This window comes from Fukomys damarensis, unplaced genomic scaffold, assembly GCF_012274545.1.
Source record: "Fukomys damarensis isolate Sample0158 unplaced genomic scaffold, DMR_v1.0_HiC HiC_scaffold_12, whole genome shotgun sequence".
Classification (NCBI taxonomy): Eukaryota; Metazoa; Chordata; class Mammalia; order Rodentia; family Bathyergidae; genus Fukomys; species Fukomys damarensis.
The window spans coordinates 5,319,201-5,336,189 of NW_022900924.1; the positions used below are offsets into that span (position 1 = coordinate 5,319,201).

Consider the following 16,989-nt stretch of genomic DNA (forward strand, 5'->3'; position numbering starts at 1 on the left):
TGGCTGGCCCTGAACTATGTAGCTCAAGCCAGTCTCAAACTCATGGAGTTCCTCCTGCCTCAGCCTTCCGAGTGCTGGGATTACAGACATGTACCATCATGCCCCACTAAGTCATGCAATTTATTTATGTATTTATTTGGGGGGTGTTTGAGATAGGGTCCCACTATGTAGTTGAGACTGACGTGGAACTCACTATGTAGCCCAGGCTGGTCTTGAACTCAGAGATCCTCCTGCCTCAGCCTCCTGAGTGCTGGGATTACAGGTATGCGCCACCACATCCAGCTAAGTCATGCTACTTAAAAGTTACATCTGAAATACTTGGCCAGTGACCCAATTTAATTGGGTATGATTCAGATCTGAAGTACTACTGATTCTACACACCACATTCCCTGGCAAAACAGACAACTGGCTACCATTCAGTTTATTTTACTTTATTTTATTTTATTTTTGAAAGAGAGTCTTGCTATGCAGCCCAGGCTGGCCTTGAACTCACGGAAATTCTTCTGTCTCAGTCTCTTGAGTGCTAGGATTACAGGCATGCTCCACCACGCCTGGCTGCTGAGTACATTTTAAAAAGCTCCACTGCAAACCCTGGAGGCCCCCTCAGAGATGGAGCTCACATCTTCTGACTACAAGAGTTTTCAGAAAATAGTGACCACTATGGAGTGGTTAATGCTTGTGATATATATATCCCTGGAATCTGTTAAAAAAACAAACAAAACAACAAAAACCTCATGACATTGCAGGTAAACTTTTTAAACTCATTACCAAGCCGTAAGAACAAAAGTCTTTAGAGTTATCCAAAAGGTTTTCAAAAAAATTTATTTTCATAAATTAACACACATAACAGTGGGCATTGTAGTCACAAACTACCAAACAAAAAAGGAATCGCAGGGGCACCATATGCCAATGTTACCAAAAATGTACAAATGTCACCGAACTACTGACCATGATAATACAGAAACACTCAGACAGCTATTCACTGGCCCAGATCCCAGCTCACGGGGGTGTGGAGGTCTCTCACTGCGAATTCAAATCCAATTCAGCACCACCGGGGGCCTTGCAAAGACAGTTAACAAGCATCAAATCTTAGGGCGCTATGTCGGATGGTGGGCTACACAGGGGTCCCCTCGGTTCACCGTCAAGGTAGCTTTTGCTGCTTAAGGTGTTTAGAAGGTAACATGAAAGTTTCTCTCCTGAGCCAGCTTTCTACAGTTCTGTCAAGGAGCCTACTCCTTACATGAATCCAGGCAAGGATACTCTGTACCAATTCTTTACACTTTGGATACAGCCACCCCCAATACGGTTATTTAAGAGGTCCTTTCCAAGGGAGAAGCTTACAGAAATAAAACAAAACAAGGATATCAAAGAAAGCACCAACTACATACTTCTCTCCTCCCCAGGTAATGGGCAAAATGTATCACTGCCTAAAAGTTGGTCTTCCTTGGATCTTCACGGACATGGTACAGGTGATGAGATGGAATCCCAGCTCAGAGTTGGGGCAATGGCTCTGCAACCATTGGCTGCACCGAAGCCCTGGACCTGCTGCCACAGTCTTACAAACTTGCTGCTGCTTGGCTTAGCCTCGTGGCCAGAGGACGAGTCACGGGCAAGCATGCCCAGGGTGGGATCCGACACTGACCTCAGGCTGACTCTACTGCCCACGAGAAAGGACCTTTCAGGCAAAATTGTGTCAAAGTATCATGATTTTCACAGCTCTTGGAGGAGCACTGAGTTTTGGGATTCACAGCATCAGTGTCTGAGCTCTTCAGGCTCCGAGTAAGGCAAACACTACATGTCTTCCCCACGGCACCTCTCAGCTATAGTTCAGTAAGGAAAAGCGAACACAATATTTTAACAGGTGATGAGGTGCCTTCAAACTAAAGGAGAAATGGAGCTGGAAAGCCTAAGAGGGAAAAAAACCAAAAACAATAGAAAGGGCTATGACGGGAAGAGGCCACTACAGGTAAAACTGAAAGATGGAAAAGGAGACGGGCAGAACCCTGACTGGACCTGAGATTTCTCCTCTCTTCTCTGACAAACACTAAAACACTAAACTTCGGGAGGTGAGTTATGGCTGAGTTAGTTGTAGTTAAAGGTGATGTCCCACCACCTGGGGTAAGAAGTCCCCATTCTCAGAAACGGTACCAACCATGGTACTCACCATGACACGCTCACCCCGTAGCTCTGGGACGGTGGTGGGGTCAGGGACCACTGCCAGCCCCAAGTCTGGCTGGATCAGGGTAAATGATGTGAAGACGTATGCTGCTAAGTGTGGCTAGAACCTGACTGTCAACTACATGTAAGTAATTTCGACTTTGCGATGAGGCCTCCATCTCAACTTTGGAGCAGAGAGGCCCTCGCCAGAAAGTAGGCCACAGATTTCAAGGACAGGCAAGGCTGGCCTGGGAGCAGCTTCCCGGTCTCTGCTCCTCTGGCCCTTCGTTCCTGAATGCCAATGTTCCAGATCAACACTCCAGTCCTTTCAAGGACCACACCTCTGATGGCTTAGCTTGGAACCGCATGTCTGTCAGGCTGTGACACCACGGCTGTGTCCACCCCTACTTCCCTCTGCTGGGTAACCTGCCTGCCACAGGGCTGCCTCGGCTACACTGGCTTTGGAGCCGGCACACAGGGCTCTGTCAACTCACTGCTCCTTTGCAACGTGTCCAGGAGGAGCTCTCTAAACATCTGTACAAGGGTACAGTGTTATAACCCATTCGATTTCCTCCACCAAAACGACAGAAAGAAGTGCTGACAGTCTAAAACCCGTGGGAGGGAGAGATACTGAGGTGAAACATACTGTGTCCACATGGTCTGGGCAAAATGCATGTAGAACAGCGGAATCTGGCTGCATCATTCAGAACCAGTGAGGAAACTGGTTCTCTTTTACCCCTCTGGGGCTATGGCCTTAGAAGTCTCTGCGGCTGACCAAGTGTGTATCCCACGTATCTAACTGCTATGTCCGAGGGGGCAAGCCTGGAAGACAAACATGGCACATTTTCTTTCCTGCTTATGTCAATTTTTCTGCTCCAGTGTGGCACAGACTATCAACCTGTAAAGGAAAGGCACATAGTGACCCCTACCCACACCCCATCTCCCCATCAACACACGGGGGAGCAAAAGAGTCCTACAAGAGTTGGCCAACACTCCAGAGGGCATCACTCACTCTTCTCTAACAGGCTGGGAAAGGTCCCTGGAGCTTTGACAGTTTCATCACTGGCTGCTTTATGGTGGTGGCCCCTGGGAGGAAGGGAAGAGGTGACCAGTGTCCTGTGGCTGACCTGAGCACCTTACTCCAGCCAAAGAATGTTAACTCTGAACTCTTATTTTTTTAATTAACCAATTTTTTTTAGTACTGGTGATCGAACTCAGGACCTTGCATGTGCAAGGCAGGCGCGATGCCACTTTGTTACATCCTTGGCCCTGAACTCTAACTTTAAAAGAGAGACAGGAAGGGGCTGGGGATGTAGCTCAGTGGCACCTCACCTGCCTGGCAAGCCCAAGGTCCTGAGTTTGATCCCCGGTACCACCAAAAAAGAAAAAAAAAAAAAAAAAGAGAGCGAGAGAGGAAGAGGAAGAGGAAGAAGAAAAAAGAAACCACAAGAGGAGGAGAGGAGGAGTAATGAGGCAAGTGCACAAAAGGATTCAGGGGGAAAGACAGAAATGAGACCTCTGGGCATGCTGCCTACATAGTATCCTGCTGCCCACAGACTGCAGCAGACACAAACCCCGAAACTTTGCTAGTGCTGGCTTCAGCAATACTTCCAGTAGGTCTGACACAGGATCGGCATACGTGAGGTACTCTCAGAGGGCTAGCTGCGGAATTCCAGAATCCCACTCCAAGAATGCATCACTGGGTATGCACTGCTACCCCAACTTTCTCTTCACTCCTGGCGTAAGCTGCTTGAATAGCTGAGGACCTTCGAGGTTGGCCTCTGTCACTATCCGAGCCGGTGTACCCAACTTTGCCACACACTAACATTTCAGATGAAACCACACTCAGTCTTCGCATTTTTTTTAAGTGATTCTGAGAGAAATCTGTTCTTAATTATGTTCTTAAAATAAATATGTGTACTTAATAGGCAGGAATAAGAACCCATATTTTAAAAAGTGCTCCCTCTAATGAACTACACTAAAAGTTAGAGATAGAGAGGGATTGCTTGAAATACACAAATAAGAAATATGTCTTCCATGCACCAATCAACTGGGTTGAATGCCTGTCATATATTCTCTTAAGACATGTATTACTTTTTTCCTTAATGTCTTAAAAAAATTGTTTTAAAATCACATTTAAAGGCCCCAAACATGCAGCAGTGACACACACACACACACACACACACACACACACACACACGCAGAGAAAAAAGAAATAAAATGAAAATAATCAACATCACAACATTAGAAAGTGCAACTTACTTTGGGGCCTGGATGGGCTCCTCTGGCACTAGTGACCCATAGTCACAGAGGGGAGAAAACAATGGGGAAAAGCCACACACACACTCACATTAACAGTTCCGGGCAGACAGACTCACAGAATTAGAAAATACAACAGCTCATTTTTCTCCCCCCACTACCAAAACGAGCTGGTTATTCCACACAGGACAGGACGTCAGGTCCCCTTCCCTGGACCATGTTTCTAAGTAATCTTGGTCTAGCACCACCGTAAACAAAGCAGAACTTTCGTGTGGACGCGCAAATGCTGTGAGTCCTTGGAATTTTAGTGTTGCGTAAGATACGTGGCTTCTTCCTCCTGTGGATGGCAGAGATAGAGAAGAGGCGGCCGGACATTACTCGGGACCATTTCCAGGGGAGAGAGCATTCCTGAGGTTCAGTACTCAGCAGGAGAAACACAGGACCCTCCATCACCAGTTCCCTCAAAGGCTGCACCTTGAAATAGGTAAAAATTCTTGGACTGGGCATCTTGAGTAGTTTGGGAATAGGGCAAAATTAGGCAACCTCTTTCAGGGAGGTCTGGAAAGATCCAAGATTGAGAGCTCCAACCAAATTGCTTCTCAACAGCCTGATGACTACTCCTGTTCCTCTTCTTTGGCAAAGAAGGTTTCCAGTTCCATCAGTTTCTGTATCAAAAGAGCATCCAGTTCTCGACTTTGCAGAGCTGCCTTCTGTGCCCTGGTAAAGCTGCCACCCAACATGACTTTACCTCGAGCTCTCCTCTTTCGCGGGACTGTAAAATCCTGAAATTCTAGAACTCGCTTTCTTTTCTGTTGGCTGACTGAGATTAGTGTACCATTTCGTTCCTTGGGTTCCTCAAAGATGGTCTCTAAACACCTGAGGTTGGAGCACAAAACAAAATCGTAACAGACTCACTCATATAGCTCACCAACACTTCCAATCAACAGAGCTGAAAGCTACTTGTATCAATAAATCCTTACTCAACTGTGAATGAAATGTGTTTCTGTGCAAGCACATGGTCACGAGTTCGATCCCTGGTACCAAAAACCAAACCAAACCAAAGCAAAAAACAACAAAGTTTAATGAGAAATTTAAAAAAAGATATTTACGTTGTTTCCAACTCTCTTCTATTATTTAGCAATGTTGGAAAAATAAAATCCTAGGACAAACTCTTAGAAGGCTTGCTACATCCTAGACCAAAACAGGTATTTAGTAAATGTCACCAATTAACTAAATTCAGGCCCAAAAGTGATCAAGTGAATTGCTTCTGTATTTTGGTTTGGAATCATACTTGAGGATCAGTAATTATCAGTCAAAAGAAGCCAGTCAGCGTATTCGGTAAAAACAAAATTACAGGGCTGAATCTCAGTAGTGCCACCGCCTGCCTCTCAAGCACAAGGTCCTGAATGAGATTCTCTGTCCACAGAACCTCATGTACACTTCCTTCTTATGTTATCACTGACTATTCTATGCAGGTGCTGGCAATTAAAAACACCAATTCTGGCTATATCAAAGGCCCAGTATTTGCAGAACTGAACACGTACTCTTTTTAAAGTGAAAGGACTAGATTTACATCAACAATTGCACAAGTCTACATATCTCTCACTTCCCAACCACAGATACCTACCTATTTGCAGGAGGGGACTTATAATTTTTGTTGGTATATATTTCTTCTAAACTAAATTCTTTTTTCTTTAATCTGAAAAGAGAAATACATACATTGTTAGTGCTCTCTAAAAAAAAAAGAGCACATCACCATGCACTAAACTAAAATCCAAGTGGGTTAAAGATATAAATATTAAAACAGAAACACTAAACTTGCTGTAAGATAAGTTAGGTAGAACTCTTGAAGATAGTGGCACATGAAAAGACTTTATGAACAAATCCTCAGTGGCATGGGAACTAGCAGAAAGAAACAACAACTGGGATCTCATCTTTTAAAAAAGTTTCTGGGCTGCCAGAGAAATCACAAGCAGAGCTTAAGAGACAATGCACACAATGTGGGAAAAAATTTTTACCACCTGCTCCTCAGACAAAGGTCTACTATCTAGAACATACAAAGAGCTCAAAAAAATGAGACCCTCCCCCAAATATAAAGACCCAATTCAAAATTGGGCATCTGAAATGTATAGACATTTCTCAAAGAAGTAAAAGCAGCAAATAAACATATGAAAAAATGTTCAACATCACTGGTCATTCAAGAGATGTAGATGAAAACAACACTGAGATTTCACCTCAACCCAGAAAGAATGGATGCTATAAAGAAATGAACCAATAACAAATACTAGCAGGACTGTGGGGATAGGAACCCTTCTTCATTGTAGGTGGGAGTGCAGAATGGTGCAACCACTGTGGAAATCAATATGGAGATAACTCAAAAAACTAGGATTCAAGGCCCCATTTGACTCAGCTATTCCCCTGCTGGGTAGCTTCCCAAAAGAATTAAAAGAATCATACTACAGTGATATATGCTCACCCACATTTATAGTGGCACCGTTTGCAATAGCTAAAACTTAGAAACAGCCCAACTTCCCAACAACGAGACTGGATAAAAAAGTTTTTTTTGATAGCGGGGATTGAACTTGGGGTCTTGTGCTTGTGAGACAGGTGCCGGAACCACTGAGCTAAATCCCCAGTCCAAGATGTGTTTTTTTTTTTTTGGTTTTTTTGACAGTGTAGTTGAGACTGATCCGGAACTCACTATGTAGCTCAGGCTGGTCTCGAACTCACAGTGATCCTCCTGCCTCAGTCTCCCGAGTGCTGGGATTACAGGCGTGCACCACCACACCCACCTAAAATGTGGTTTTTAAATAGAATGGAGTACTAGTCAGCCATAAAGAATGACAAACTAGAGATATTTATAGCTAAGTGGATATACATTGAGGCCATACTCTTAAATGAAATTAATAAGTCACACGTGTAAATACAGAATAGTTTCTCTGGTGTGAAAAACTAAAAGTGTAAATAAGGATCAAAATGTATAACTGATATCGTGTAATAGGAAGAAAAGGTCTAAAAGAGTAGAGGAAGTGGGAGGGGTAGGGGAAAAGTAAAAAGGGAAAAGAAAAAATATGTGAAAAGGAAAACATGAAACAATGTCTTTGTAAACAGGGAAGGGTGGAGGGGCTAAAGGGAGGACAGAGGATTGAGGAAAAGTAAGAATCAAGACCTGTCATGTAAAGGTACAAGATTCCAGTGATGAATGTAACTGTACTGTACACCCAAAATGCACCAATAAACTTAATAATAAAGATTAAAAAATAAATAAAAAAGAGTACAGACTCATTTTCTAACCCAACCTTTAACAGTCTTTTACTCTCAATTTTTCTGCAACAAGAGATGGGCTTTATATGAACAATATGTACTAGATTTTCTTTACTATGCTGGAAATCTTCAACTTCACAAAATTTAGTATACCAATAGAATTGACAGTCTTCAGTGCAGAGCAACAGAGGAACACAGAAGTGGTGTGAGAGCCTCTGGTAGGCCCGCCCCTTCATTGTCCATGCCCCCCACCCCAGAACAAGAGAAAGAGGGCTTCTCTGAGGCTCCTAGATGAAAAGTGAAATCCACTGGAAAAGGGAAGAAAATCTCTGTGATAAAGGAACACCACACCACCGTAGCTGGTAAATTGTAGGACCAGCATCTCACATCGGAACCTGGTCTACCTTCAGGGGAAGTCAGTGGGAACCTGCAGGAGAGCCTCGCAGAGTTCACCCCAGCAGGAGGTCAGAGATCTGAACTTGGGCCTTGTAGCCAAAACTCAGCCTGAAACTCAGGGGACAGCTGCTGGCTGAGACTAATTAGCTGAGAACTGCACAGTCCTGCCCACACTGTCTATTGTGTCAACAGAGGCATATCCTGAAGGAGGCCCTCTATTTCTATTTTTTTATCTTCAAAGTAATATTTTTGTCTTATCTTTATTTAAAAATTTTTATCTTTTTTTTCAAAAATTTTTTCCATTTTTAATCTTTTCTTTCTCTCCCTCTCTCCCACCTTGATCTTCATTTCTCTCCCTTTTTGTTCCTGTTTCTATTCTAATTTGAATTTATTTTCTTTCTTTTCCTTTTCTTCTCTCAAATGCCATGAGTTTGAAAAGAAAGTGATTACAGTCTCCAGCCTCCCCAATGCTGTTTGTTCTGTTCATGTATATATTTTGTTCTGTCTCCTCCTCTTCTCTTCAACAGCCTCCTAAAGTTTGTGTGATCTTCCTGTGTCCTCTGACCTCATTTCTAACCTTTCTTTATCCTGTCTTATCTATCCCTCCCCTCCCCAACTCCTTATAAATCCCCATCCTGAAGGGTAAAGAGGTTATTCACTACAAACATATTTTGTGTATGTGTGTGTGTGTGTGTGCGTGTATATATATATATATTTTTGTTTGTTTGTTTGTTTGTTTGTTTGGTTTTGTTTTTTTAGTTTTTTGAGACAGGGTCTCACTATGTAGTTGAGACTGACCTGGAACTCACTGTGTAGCCCAGGCTGGTGTTGAACTCACAGTGATCCTCCTGCCTCAGCCTCCTGAGTGCTGGGATTACAGGTGTGCGCCATCACACCTGGCTGGTCCTCGATTTTAATTTCATTCACACAGATAAAGGTGATAGATCAATAACTACCACAAATTGTCATTTTCTAAACTGTCCTTGATGCTAATGTGTTGCTGATTGTATCACCTGGGATAAGGTGGTGTGACTGATCTAATCAATTGTCCTCCCTGGTATAATGAAAATGAGATTGTCTCATAGTCATTACAGACTCAAAACCTAAAGACCAGCTATATCTGGAAGATCAAAGTATTAACTCAGGAATTAAACCAAGGACAGTACCAACAACAAAAATAGAAATGAGAAGACATCTAAACAAGGCACAAACACAGACTTCCACCTCACCAAAGGTGAACTCTGGGGAAAATGAGGTAGAAAAGTTTGATAGTCAACCATCTAGACAACCTGAATTGATAGCACAGAAGTAAAAAAAGATAAATGAGGCTTTAGAAAAATTCAAAACAGAAATAATTTCGCAGATAACCACAGAAATAGTGAGAAGAATGAAAGACTCTAGAATAGAAAAACAGAAAGAAAATAGATGAGCTCAGGACCATAATGGAAACCATGAATGTCCAGTATAGGAAAGAAATGGAAACCTTGAATGCCCAACATAGGAAAGAAATGAAATCCATGAAACAGATTAAAAATTCTATAGAAAGCATTTGCAGCTGAATGAATGAATGTGAAGATAGAATTTTAGATATAGAAGATAGGGTTGTGCTCAGTGACCATGAAAAGAGAGATCTTTTAAAAACAGTAAAGGACCATGAGAAATCAATCCAACAACTCTTAGATGATGCAAAGAAGAATAATATAAGACTGATAGGAATCCATGAAGTAGCAGGAGAAAGTGCAAATGACACACACACACACACACACACACACACACACACAAAACCCAAACAAACAAAAAAACCCAAACAAAAAAACTATCCACAAAATTAATGATAGAAAACTTTCCAAACAGAGAACAAGAATTTCAAATACAGATAAGTGAGGGATATAGGACTTAACTAACGAAGATAAAAAAAAATATCTACACCTAGACACATAATAATCAAGATCTCGGAAACCCAAAAGAAGAACAAAATACTAGAAGCAGTTAGAGAAAAGAAACAAATCACATGCAAAGGAAAGCCCATCGGAATCACGGTAGTTTTTTGGTTTTTTTTTTTGTAAAACTGTGATGACAATTTTTTTGTTTGTTCCAGGGATCAAACTCAGTACCTTCCACTTGCAAGGCAGGTGGCAGAACCACTGAGCTAAATCACCAGCCAAAGTTTTTTTTTGGTATGAGGCAGGCGGAGGACACAGCAGAGTTTTCAACACAAAGCCTCAAGTCAAGGAAAGCCTGCAGTGAGGTACTTCAAATCCTAAAAGAAAACAACCTCCAATCTAGACTGATGTATCCTTTAAAACTATCTTTCAAAATTGATGGGGAGATAAGATACTTCCACAACAAAGAACACCTGAGAAATTTTATGAACAACAAAATTGGCACTCCAAACACTTCTAAACAATAACCTGGAAAAAGAAAATGAAGGCCACAACTCCATTAAGGCCAACAGAGGGAATATACCAGGCAAGCAAGAAATTAAAAGGGAAAGGGAAAAAAATAAAAAATAAAAGAACCAACAACGGGAAAGTAACATGACAATGAAAAGTCAATACGTATCAGTTATAACCATCAATGTTAATGGCCTTAATTACCAATCAAAAGAATCAGGCTGGCAGAATGGATTAAGAAGCAAATTCCAATTATATGCTATATACAAGAATCCTACTTAATCTACAAAGAAATTCATGGACTGAAAGTAAAAGGATGGAAAACAGTTCTCCATGGGACAGGAGACCAGAAAAAAGCAGGGTTAGCTATCTTATTTGCAGACAGAGTAGATTTCAGACCAAAACTAATTAAGAGAGACAAGTCCGCTACATCCTTGTGAAGGGAACAATACAAATGGAAGAAATGACAATCATAAATATATATATGCACTGAATACTAATGCCCCCAACTACACAAAATAAATAAAATGGATATGAAAAACAAAATAAGCACTAACACAATTGTAGTTGGGGACCTCAATACTTCACTGACACAAATAGATCATCTAGACAAAAAAAAAAAAAAAAAAAAAAAAAAAACAAAAATACTAGAACTGAACCAAGTCTTAGAAGACATGGACTTAGGAGATGTCTAGAGTGTTCCACCCCACAAAATCAGAATATACATGCTTTTTGGCTGCACACAGGGCATTCTCCAAAATAGATCACAGGTTAGCTCATAGAACATGCTTTAGTAAATACAAAGGAATTGAAATTATCCCCTGTATATTATTAGACCACACTGCAATTAAATTGGAGATCAATAGCTTAAGAAACTGCAAGAACTTCACAAACACATGGAAATTAAGTAACACCTTGTGGAACAACCTTTGGGTCACAGAGGAAATTAAAGAAGAAATTAGACAGTTTCTACAATTAAATGATAATGCCAATACAATATACAGGAATCTATGGGATGCAATGAAAGCAGTTCTATGAGGGAAATTCATGGCAGTAAATGCCCACACTAGGAAAACAGAGCGAGTTCAAATAAGCAACATGATGCTTAACCTTAAGGTCCTAGAAAAAGAAGAGCAAGACAAACAAAAAGCTCATACAAGGGAGGAAATTATCAAGATCAGAGCAGAAGTTAATGCAATGGAGACTAAGAAAACAATACAAAAAATTAATGAATTGAAGAGTTGGCTTTTCAAAAGAATAAATAAAATCGATTAACCCTTAGCCAAGCTTATCAAAAAAAGGAAAGAAAAGGCTCAAATTCGTGCAATTAGGAATGAAAAAGGTGAAGTCACAACAGATCCACCAGAAATCCAGAGGATCATCAAGACCTACTTCAAAAACCTGTACTCTAATAAAATGGAAAATACAGAATGGGCAGATTCCTAGATACTTATGAACCTCCAAAGTTGAATGAAGAAGATAAAACCCAATTATATTCAGTGAAATTGAAAATGTAATTAAAAATTTAACAAAGAAAAGCCCAGGTTCTGATGGCTTCACCGCTGAATTCTATAAGACATTTAGAGAAGAACTATCACCACTACTCTTTAAACTCTTCAATGAAATTGAAAGGGAAGCAATACTTCCTAATTCATTCCTGGAAGCAAGTGTTACTTTGATTCCAAAAGCAGAGAAACATCCATCCAAAAAAGACAACTACAGGCCGATCTCTCTAATGAACATAGATGCAAAAATCCTCAATAAGATACTGACAAACAGAATACAGAGGGTCATCAAGAAGATCATATACCCTGACCAAGTCAGATTTATCCCTAGGATGCAAGGATGCTTCAACATACGTAACTCAATAAATGTAATAAACTATATTAACAGAGTCAAGGATAAAAACCATATGATCATCTCAATAGATGAAGAAAAAGCATTTGACAAAATTCAACACCCAGTCATGATAAAAGCCGTACAGAAAATTAGAACAAATGGTCTTTATCTCAATCTGATAAAGGCTATCTATGAAAAACCAACAGCCAATTATCATTCTAAATGGTAAAAAACTGAAAACCTTCGCACTAAAATCAGGAACAAGACAAGGATGTCCACTATTACCACTCTTGTTCATTATAATTCTAGCAACATTAGCCACAGCAGTAAGACAAGAGAAAGAAATAAAAGCAATGAAGATAGGACAGGAAGAAGCTAAACTGTCACTATTTGCTGATGATATACTCTACACAGAAGATCCAAAAAGCTGCCAAAATATTTCTAGACTTAATTGACAGATTCAGTAGAGTAGCTGAATACAAAGTCAACACTCAAAAATCAATAGCCTTCTTGTGCATGAACAACAGACTCACTGAGAGAGAAATTAGGGAAACAATACCTTTCACAATAACATCCAAAAAATGAAATATTTAGGAATCATCAATCTAACAGACAAAAGACCTCTACACTGAAAATTACAGCACTCTTAAAAAAGAGACAGAAGAGGATATAAGAAGATGGGAAGGCAGCCCTTGTTCCTGGGTAGGAAGAATCAACATAGCAAAAATGGCCATACTTCCAAAACTGCTATACAGGTTCAATGCAACCCTAATTGAAATTCAACAGTATATTTCACAGAACTTGAGAAAACAATAAAAAAACTCATGTGGAACCAGAAGAGACCTAGAATAGCAAAAACTATTCTAGGCAACAGAAGACATGGTAAGGGGTATCACAATTCCCAACTTGAAACTGTACTACAATCCCAGCACTCGGGAGGCTGAGGCAGGAGGATCACTGTGAGTTCGAGACCAGCCTGGGCTACGTAGAAAGTTCCAGGTCAGTCTCAACTACATAGTGAGACCCTGTCTCAAAAAACCAAAAAAAAAGCAACAAAAAAACCCCCAAACCAAACAAACAAACAAACTATAGTACGAAGTCAAGAAGTCAATATGATAAAAACAGCATGGTACTGGCAACAAAATAGACCCGAGGGTCAATGAAATAGATTAGAAGATGCAGAAACAACACCAGACATACTCAGCTACCTCATCTTTGACAAAAGAAATATAGCCTCTTTAGTAATAGGTTTTGGAAAAACTGGCTTTCAACTTGCCAAAGATTAAAACCAGATCCCTATATTTCACCATGCACTAAACTAAAATCCAAGTGGATTAAAGATGTAAATATCAAAACAGAAACACTAAACTTACTGGAAAGTAAATTAGGTAGAACTCTCAAAGACACTGGCATAGGAGAAGACTTTATGAACAAAATCCTCAGCAGCATGAGAACTTGCACAAAGAATCAACAACTGGGATCGCATTGTATTAAAAAGCTTTTACAGTGCAAGAGAATTCACCAACAGAGCTAAGAGAATCCACAATGTGGAAAAAAATTTTTACTGTCTGTTCCGCAGACAAAGGACTACTATCTAGAATATATAAAGAACTCAAAAAATTCAGATCCCCCAAAGACCTGGTTCAAAAATGGTCATCTGAAATGAACAGACATTTCTCAAAGAAGGAAAAGCAGCAAATATATATATACATACACAAAAATGTTCAACATTAGTGGACATTCAAGAGATGCAGATGAAAACAACACTGAGATTCCACCTTACCCCAGAAAGAATGGCTGCTATTAAGAAATCAACCTGTAACAAATGCTGGTGGGGCTGTGAGGAGAAAGGAACCCTTCTCCATTGGTGCTGGGAGTGCAGACTGGTGCAACCACCGTGGAAATCAATATGGAGATACCTCAAAGAACTAGCATTAGAGGTCCCATATGACCCAGTTATCCCTTGTTGGGTATTATCCCAAAATAATTCAAAGACTCATACCACAGTGATGTATGTGCACCCATGTTTATAGCGGCACAGTTTGTAATAGGTACAACTTGGAAACAACCCAAATGCCCATAAACTGGAGACTGGATAAAGATGTGGTTTTTCTATAAAATGGAGTACTTCTCAGCCACAAAGAATGAGAAACTAAAGACATTTATAGCTAAATAGATGCACACTGAGGCTATACTCAAGTGAAATAAATAAGACACACCAAAGTGAGAGAGGAAAGGAAATAAGGGAAAATAAAAATATGAGAAAAGGAAAAAATGGACACAAAGTCTTTGCAAATAGGGGCCGGTGGAGGGCGTGAAGGGAGGGCAGGGGTATGGGGAAAAAGTGAGAACCAAGATCTGTCATGTAAAGGTCCAAGATCACAATGATGACTGTAACTGTATTATATACTTAAAAAGTACCAGGGTGGGGGATTTGGCTCAGTGGTTCCAGCTCCTGGGGACCCAAGTTCGATCTCCCACATTAAATAAAAAAAGCAACAAGCAAAAGCAAAAAAAAAAAAAAAAAAAAAAAGGCAGAAAAAGTACCAATAAACTTAACAAACAACAAACAAACAAAAAAGCACATACTTCGCTGGGCGTGGTGGCGCATGCCTGTAATCCCAGCACTTGGGAGGCTGAGGCAGGAGGATCGCTGTGTGTTTGAGACCAGCCTGGGCTACATAGTGAGGGCAGTCTGAACTACACAGAGAGACCCTGTCTCAAAAAACAAAAACAAAAAGAAGACATACTTCAGTAAATACTGAATAGTTTCTCCGGTGTGAAAAACTAAAAGTGTAAATAAGGTTCAAATGGTACAACTGATAGTGTGAAATAGGAAGAAAATTGCTAAAGGAGAAGTGGGAGTAGGGAAAGGAAATAAGGGAAAAGAAAAAAATGTGAAAAAAGGAAAAAATGGAAACGAAGTGTTCGTAAACAGGGGATGGTGGAGGGGGCGAATGGAGGGCAGGGGTAGGGGGAAAACATAAGCACTAATTCATACCATGTAAAGGTACAAGATCCCATTGATAAATGTAACTGCACTGTTTGCTTTAAATGTATCAATAAACAATGGGAAAAAAACAGAATTAAGAGAAATATTTATTTGGGTTTAGCTCTATTACCTCATTTATTTTTGGTACAGGGGATCAAACTTTGAACCTTGTGCTTGCGAGGCAAGTGGTGGTACCCCTGAGCTAAATCCTCACACCCTGTGCCAAAGTTTTTGAATTTTAAAATTTCATATAAAAATCTAGATTTTATATGAATGTTTATTTTTTGTTTTTTTAATAAGGACTTTTATATAAAAATACATGATATACAGAATGTAACATGATGATTCTATTATATGTCATATAGAACAGATAACATAATGTGTAATTCTATCGTAGATAGTATGTAAAAGTTCAGCTTTATGTTAAGTAGCCGAGTCTCAGTCCACATTTGTTCCCAGCCACAGTGGACCGTGCTCTGGAAGGAGCACATGGTGACCAGGTGTGGTGTCATAGGCCTGCAACCCCAGCTGCTCAGGCGGCGGGGCAGGAGGATCACAAGTTCAAGGCCAGCTTGCGCTACTTAACAAGACCTTGCCTCAAAATAAAGATTACCTCATTTTACAGCTTCTGTGTGCCACCTTCTCAGTTTCTTTAACAAAATTTTTTTTCCTAGTATCAGGAATAAAACTCAAGACCTTTTGTTTGCCAGGCAGGTGCAACACCACTGAGCCACATCCCCCGCCACCAGTTTTTAAATTTTGCAGTGCTGCAGATAGAACCCAAGGCTCATATATCTGAGGCATTCTGTTACGAGGTACATTCAATTTTATTACCCTCTCCTGGCTTGGAAACTATACAGTCTTTCAATAGTTGGAAAAAATTTTAATGAGCACAGAATTTATGAAGTGAATCAACAGTTTTATTCTTCTCCCAAACAATACAATGTCCCTAGATCTTTTAACTCAGATCAATATTGCCTTAATTTGTTCTTAGTAATCCATCTTGTTTCCTTTTTTATTTTGTTACTTTATGGCGTGACAAGATATTCTATGCTCATATCATACATCTCCTCTCTGTATCATTCTCCAAGGAGTCATGGTTCATATACCGTAAAATTCACCTATTTAACATGTACAATTTGTTTGGTGGCTTCTTAGAATAGTCAGAGTTATTTATTGATCACCATTATCTAAATCAGAATACTTTTGTAACCTAAAAATGGAAATGTGTGCACACCTGTGAGTCCAGCACTCGGGAGCATAAGACAGAAGGACTGCCCCAAGTTTAAGGCCAGCCTGGGCTACACAGCGAGTTCAAGTTCACCCTGGAATACAAAATGTGAGCCCATCTAAAAAACAAAACAACCCCCCCCCAAAAAAAAGCAAAAAGTGTACCAGTTGTTCTGACTCACTCCTACACTCACCACCTGTTGACCACTTCATCTATTTTCTGCCCCTAAGATTTTGCCTATTCTAGGCACTTCATATATATGAAATCATATTGTGCGCCCTTCTGAGTCTTGCTTTTCAAAAATTGGTAGTACACATAATTAGATTAATCTTGATCATTTGCAGTCTCCCTTTTGCTACTGCCTACCCTCCCCTTTCCACTGTTAATTTTTTTTTTTTTTTTTTTTTTTTTTTTTGTACCGGGGATCGAACTTGGGTCCTTGACCTTGCAAGGCAGGC

The 16,989-nt window shown here is 40.3% G+C and overlaps 1 protein-coding gene across 6 annotated transcripts in view; it reads right to left on the reverse strand.

The window, feature by feature from the left end:
- Nucleotides 1-522: 522 nt before the first annotated feature.
- Prr14l (proline rich 14 like) overlaps nucleotides 523-16,989 on the reverse strand; it is a 67,437-nt gene continuing 50,970 nt past the window's right edge. For 4 of the 6 annotated variants that reach the window (XM_033762345.1, XM_010603853.3, XM_010603848.3 and 1 more), the window contains 2 exons: nucleotides 6,044-6,115; nucleotides 4,950-5,292 (listed from right to left, as the gene is read on the reverse strand). In XM_033762345.1, the coding sequence (XP_033618236.1) occupies nucleotides 5,031-5,292; nucleotides 6,044-6,115 (334 nt within the window). In that variant the 3' untranslated portion in view covers nucleotides 4,950-5,030. Of the gene's footprint in view, nucleotides 701-4,325; nucleotides 5,293-6,043; nucleotides 6,116-16,989 lie in introns of those variants that run through there. The other 2 variants (XM_033762347.1, XM_033762346.1) reach the window with 2 other exon arrangements.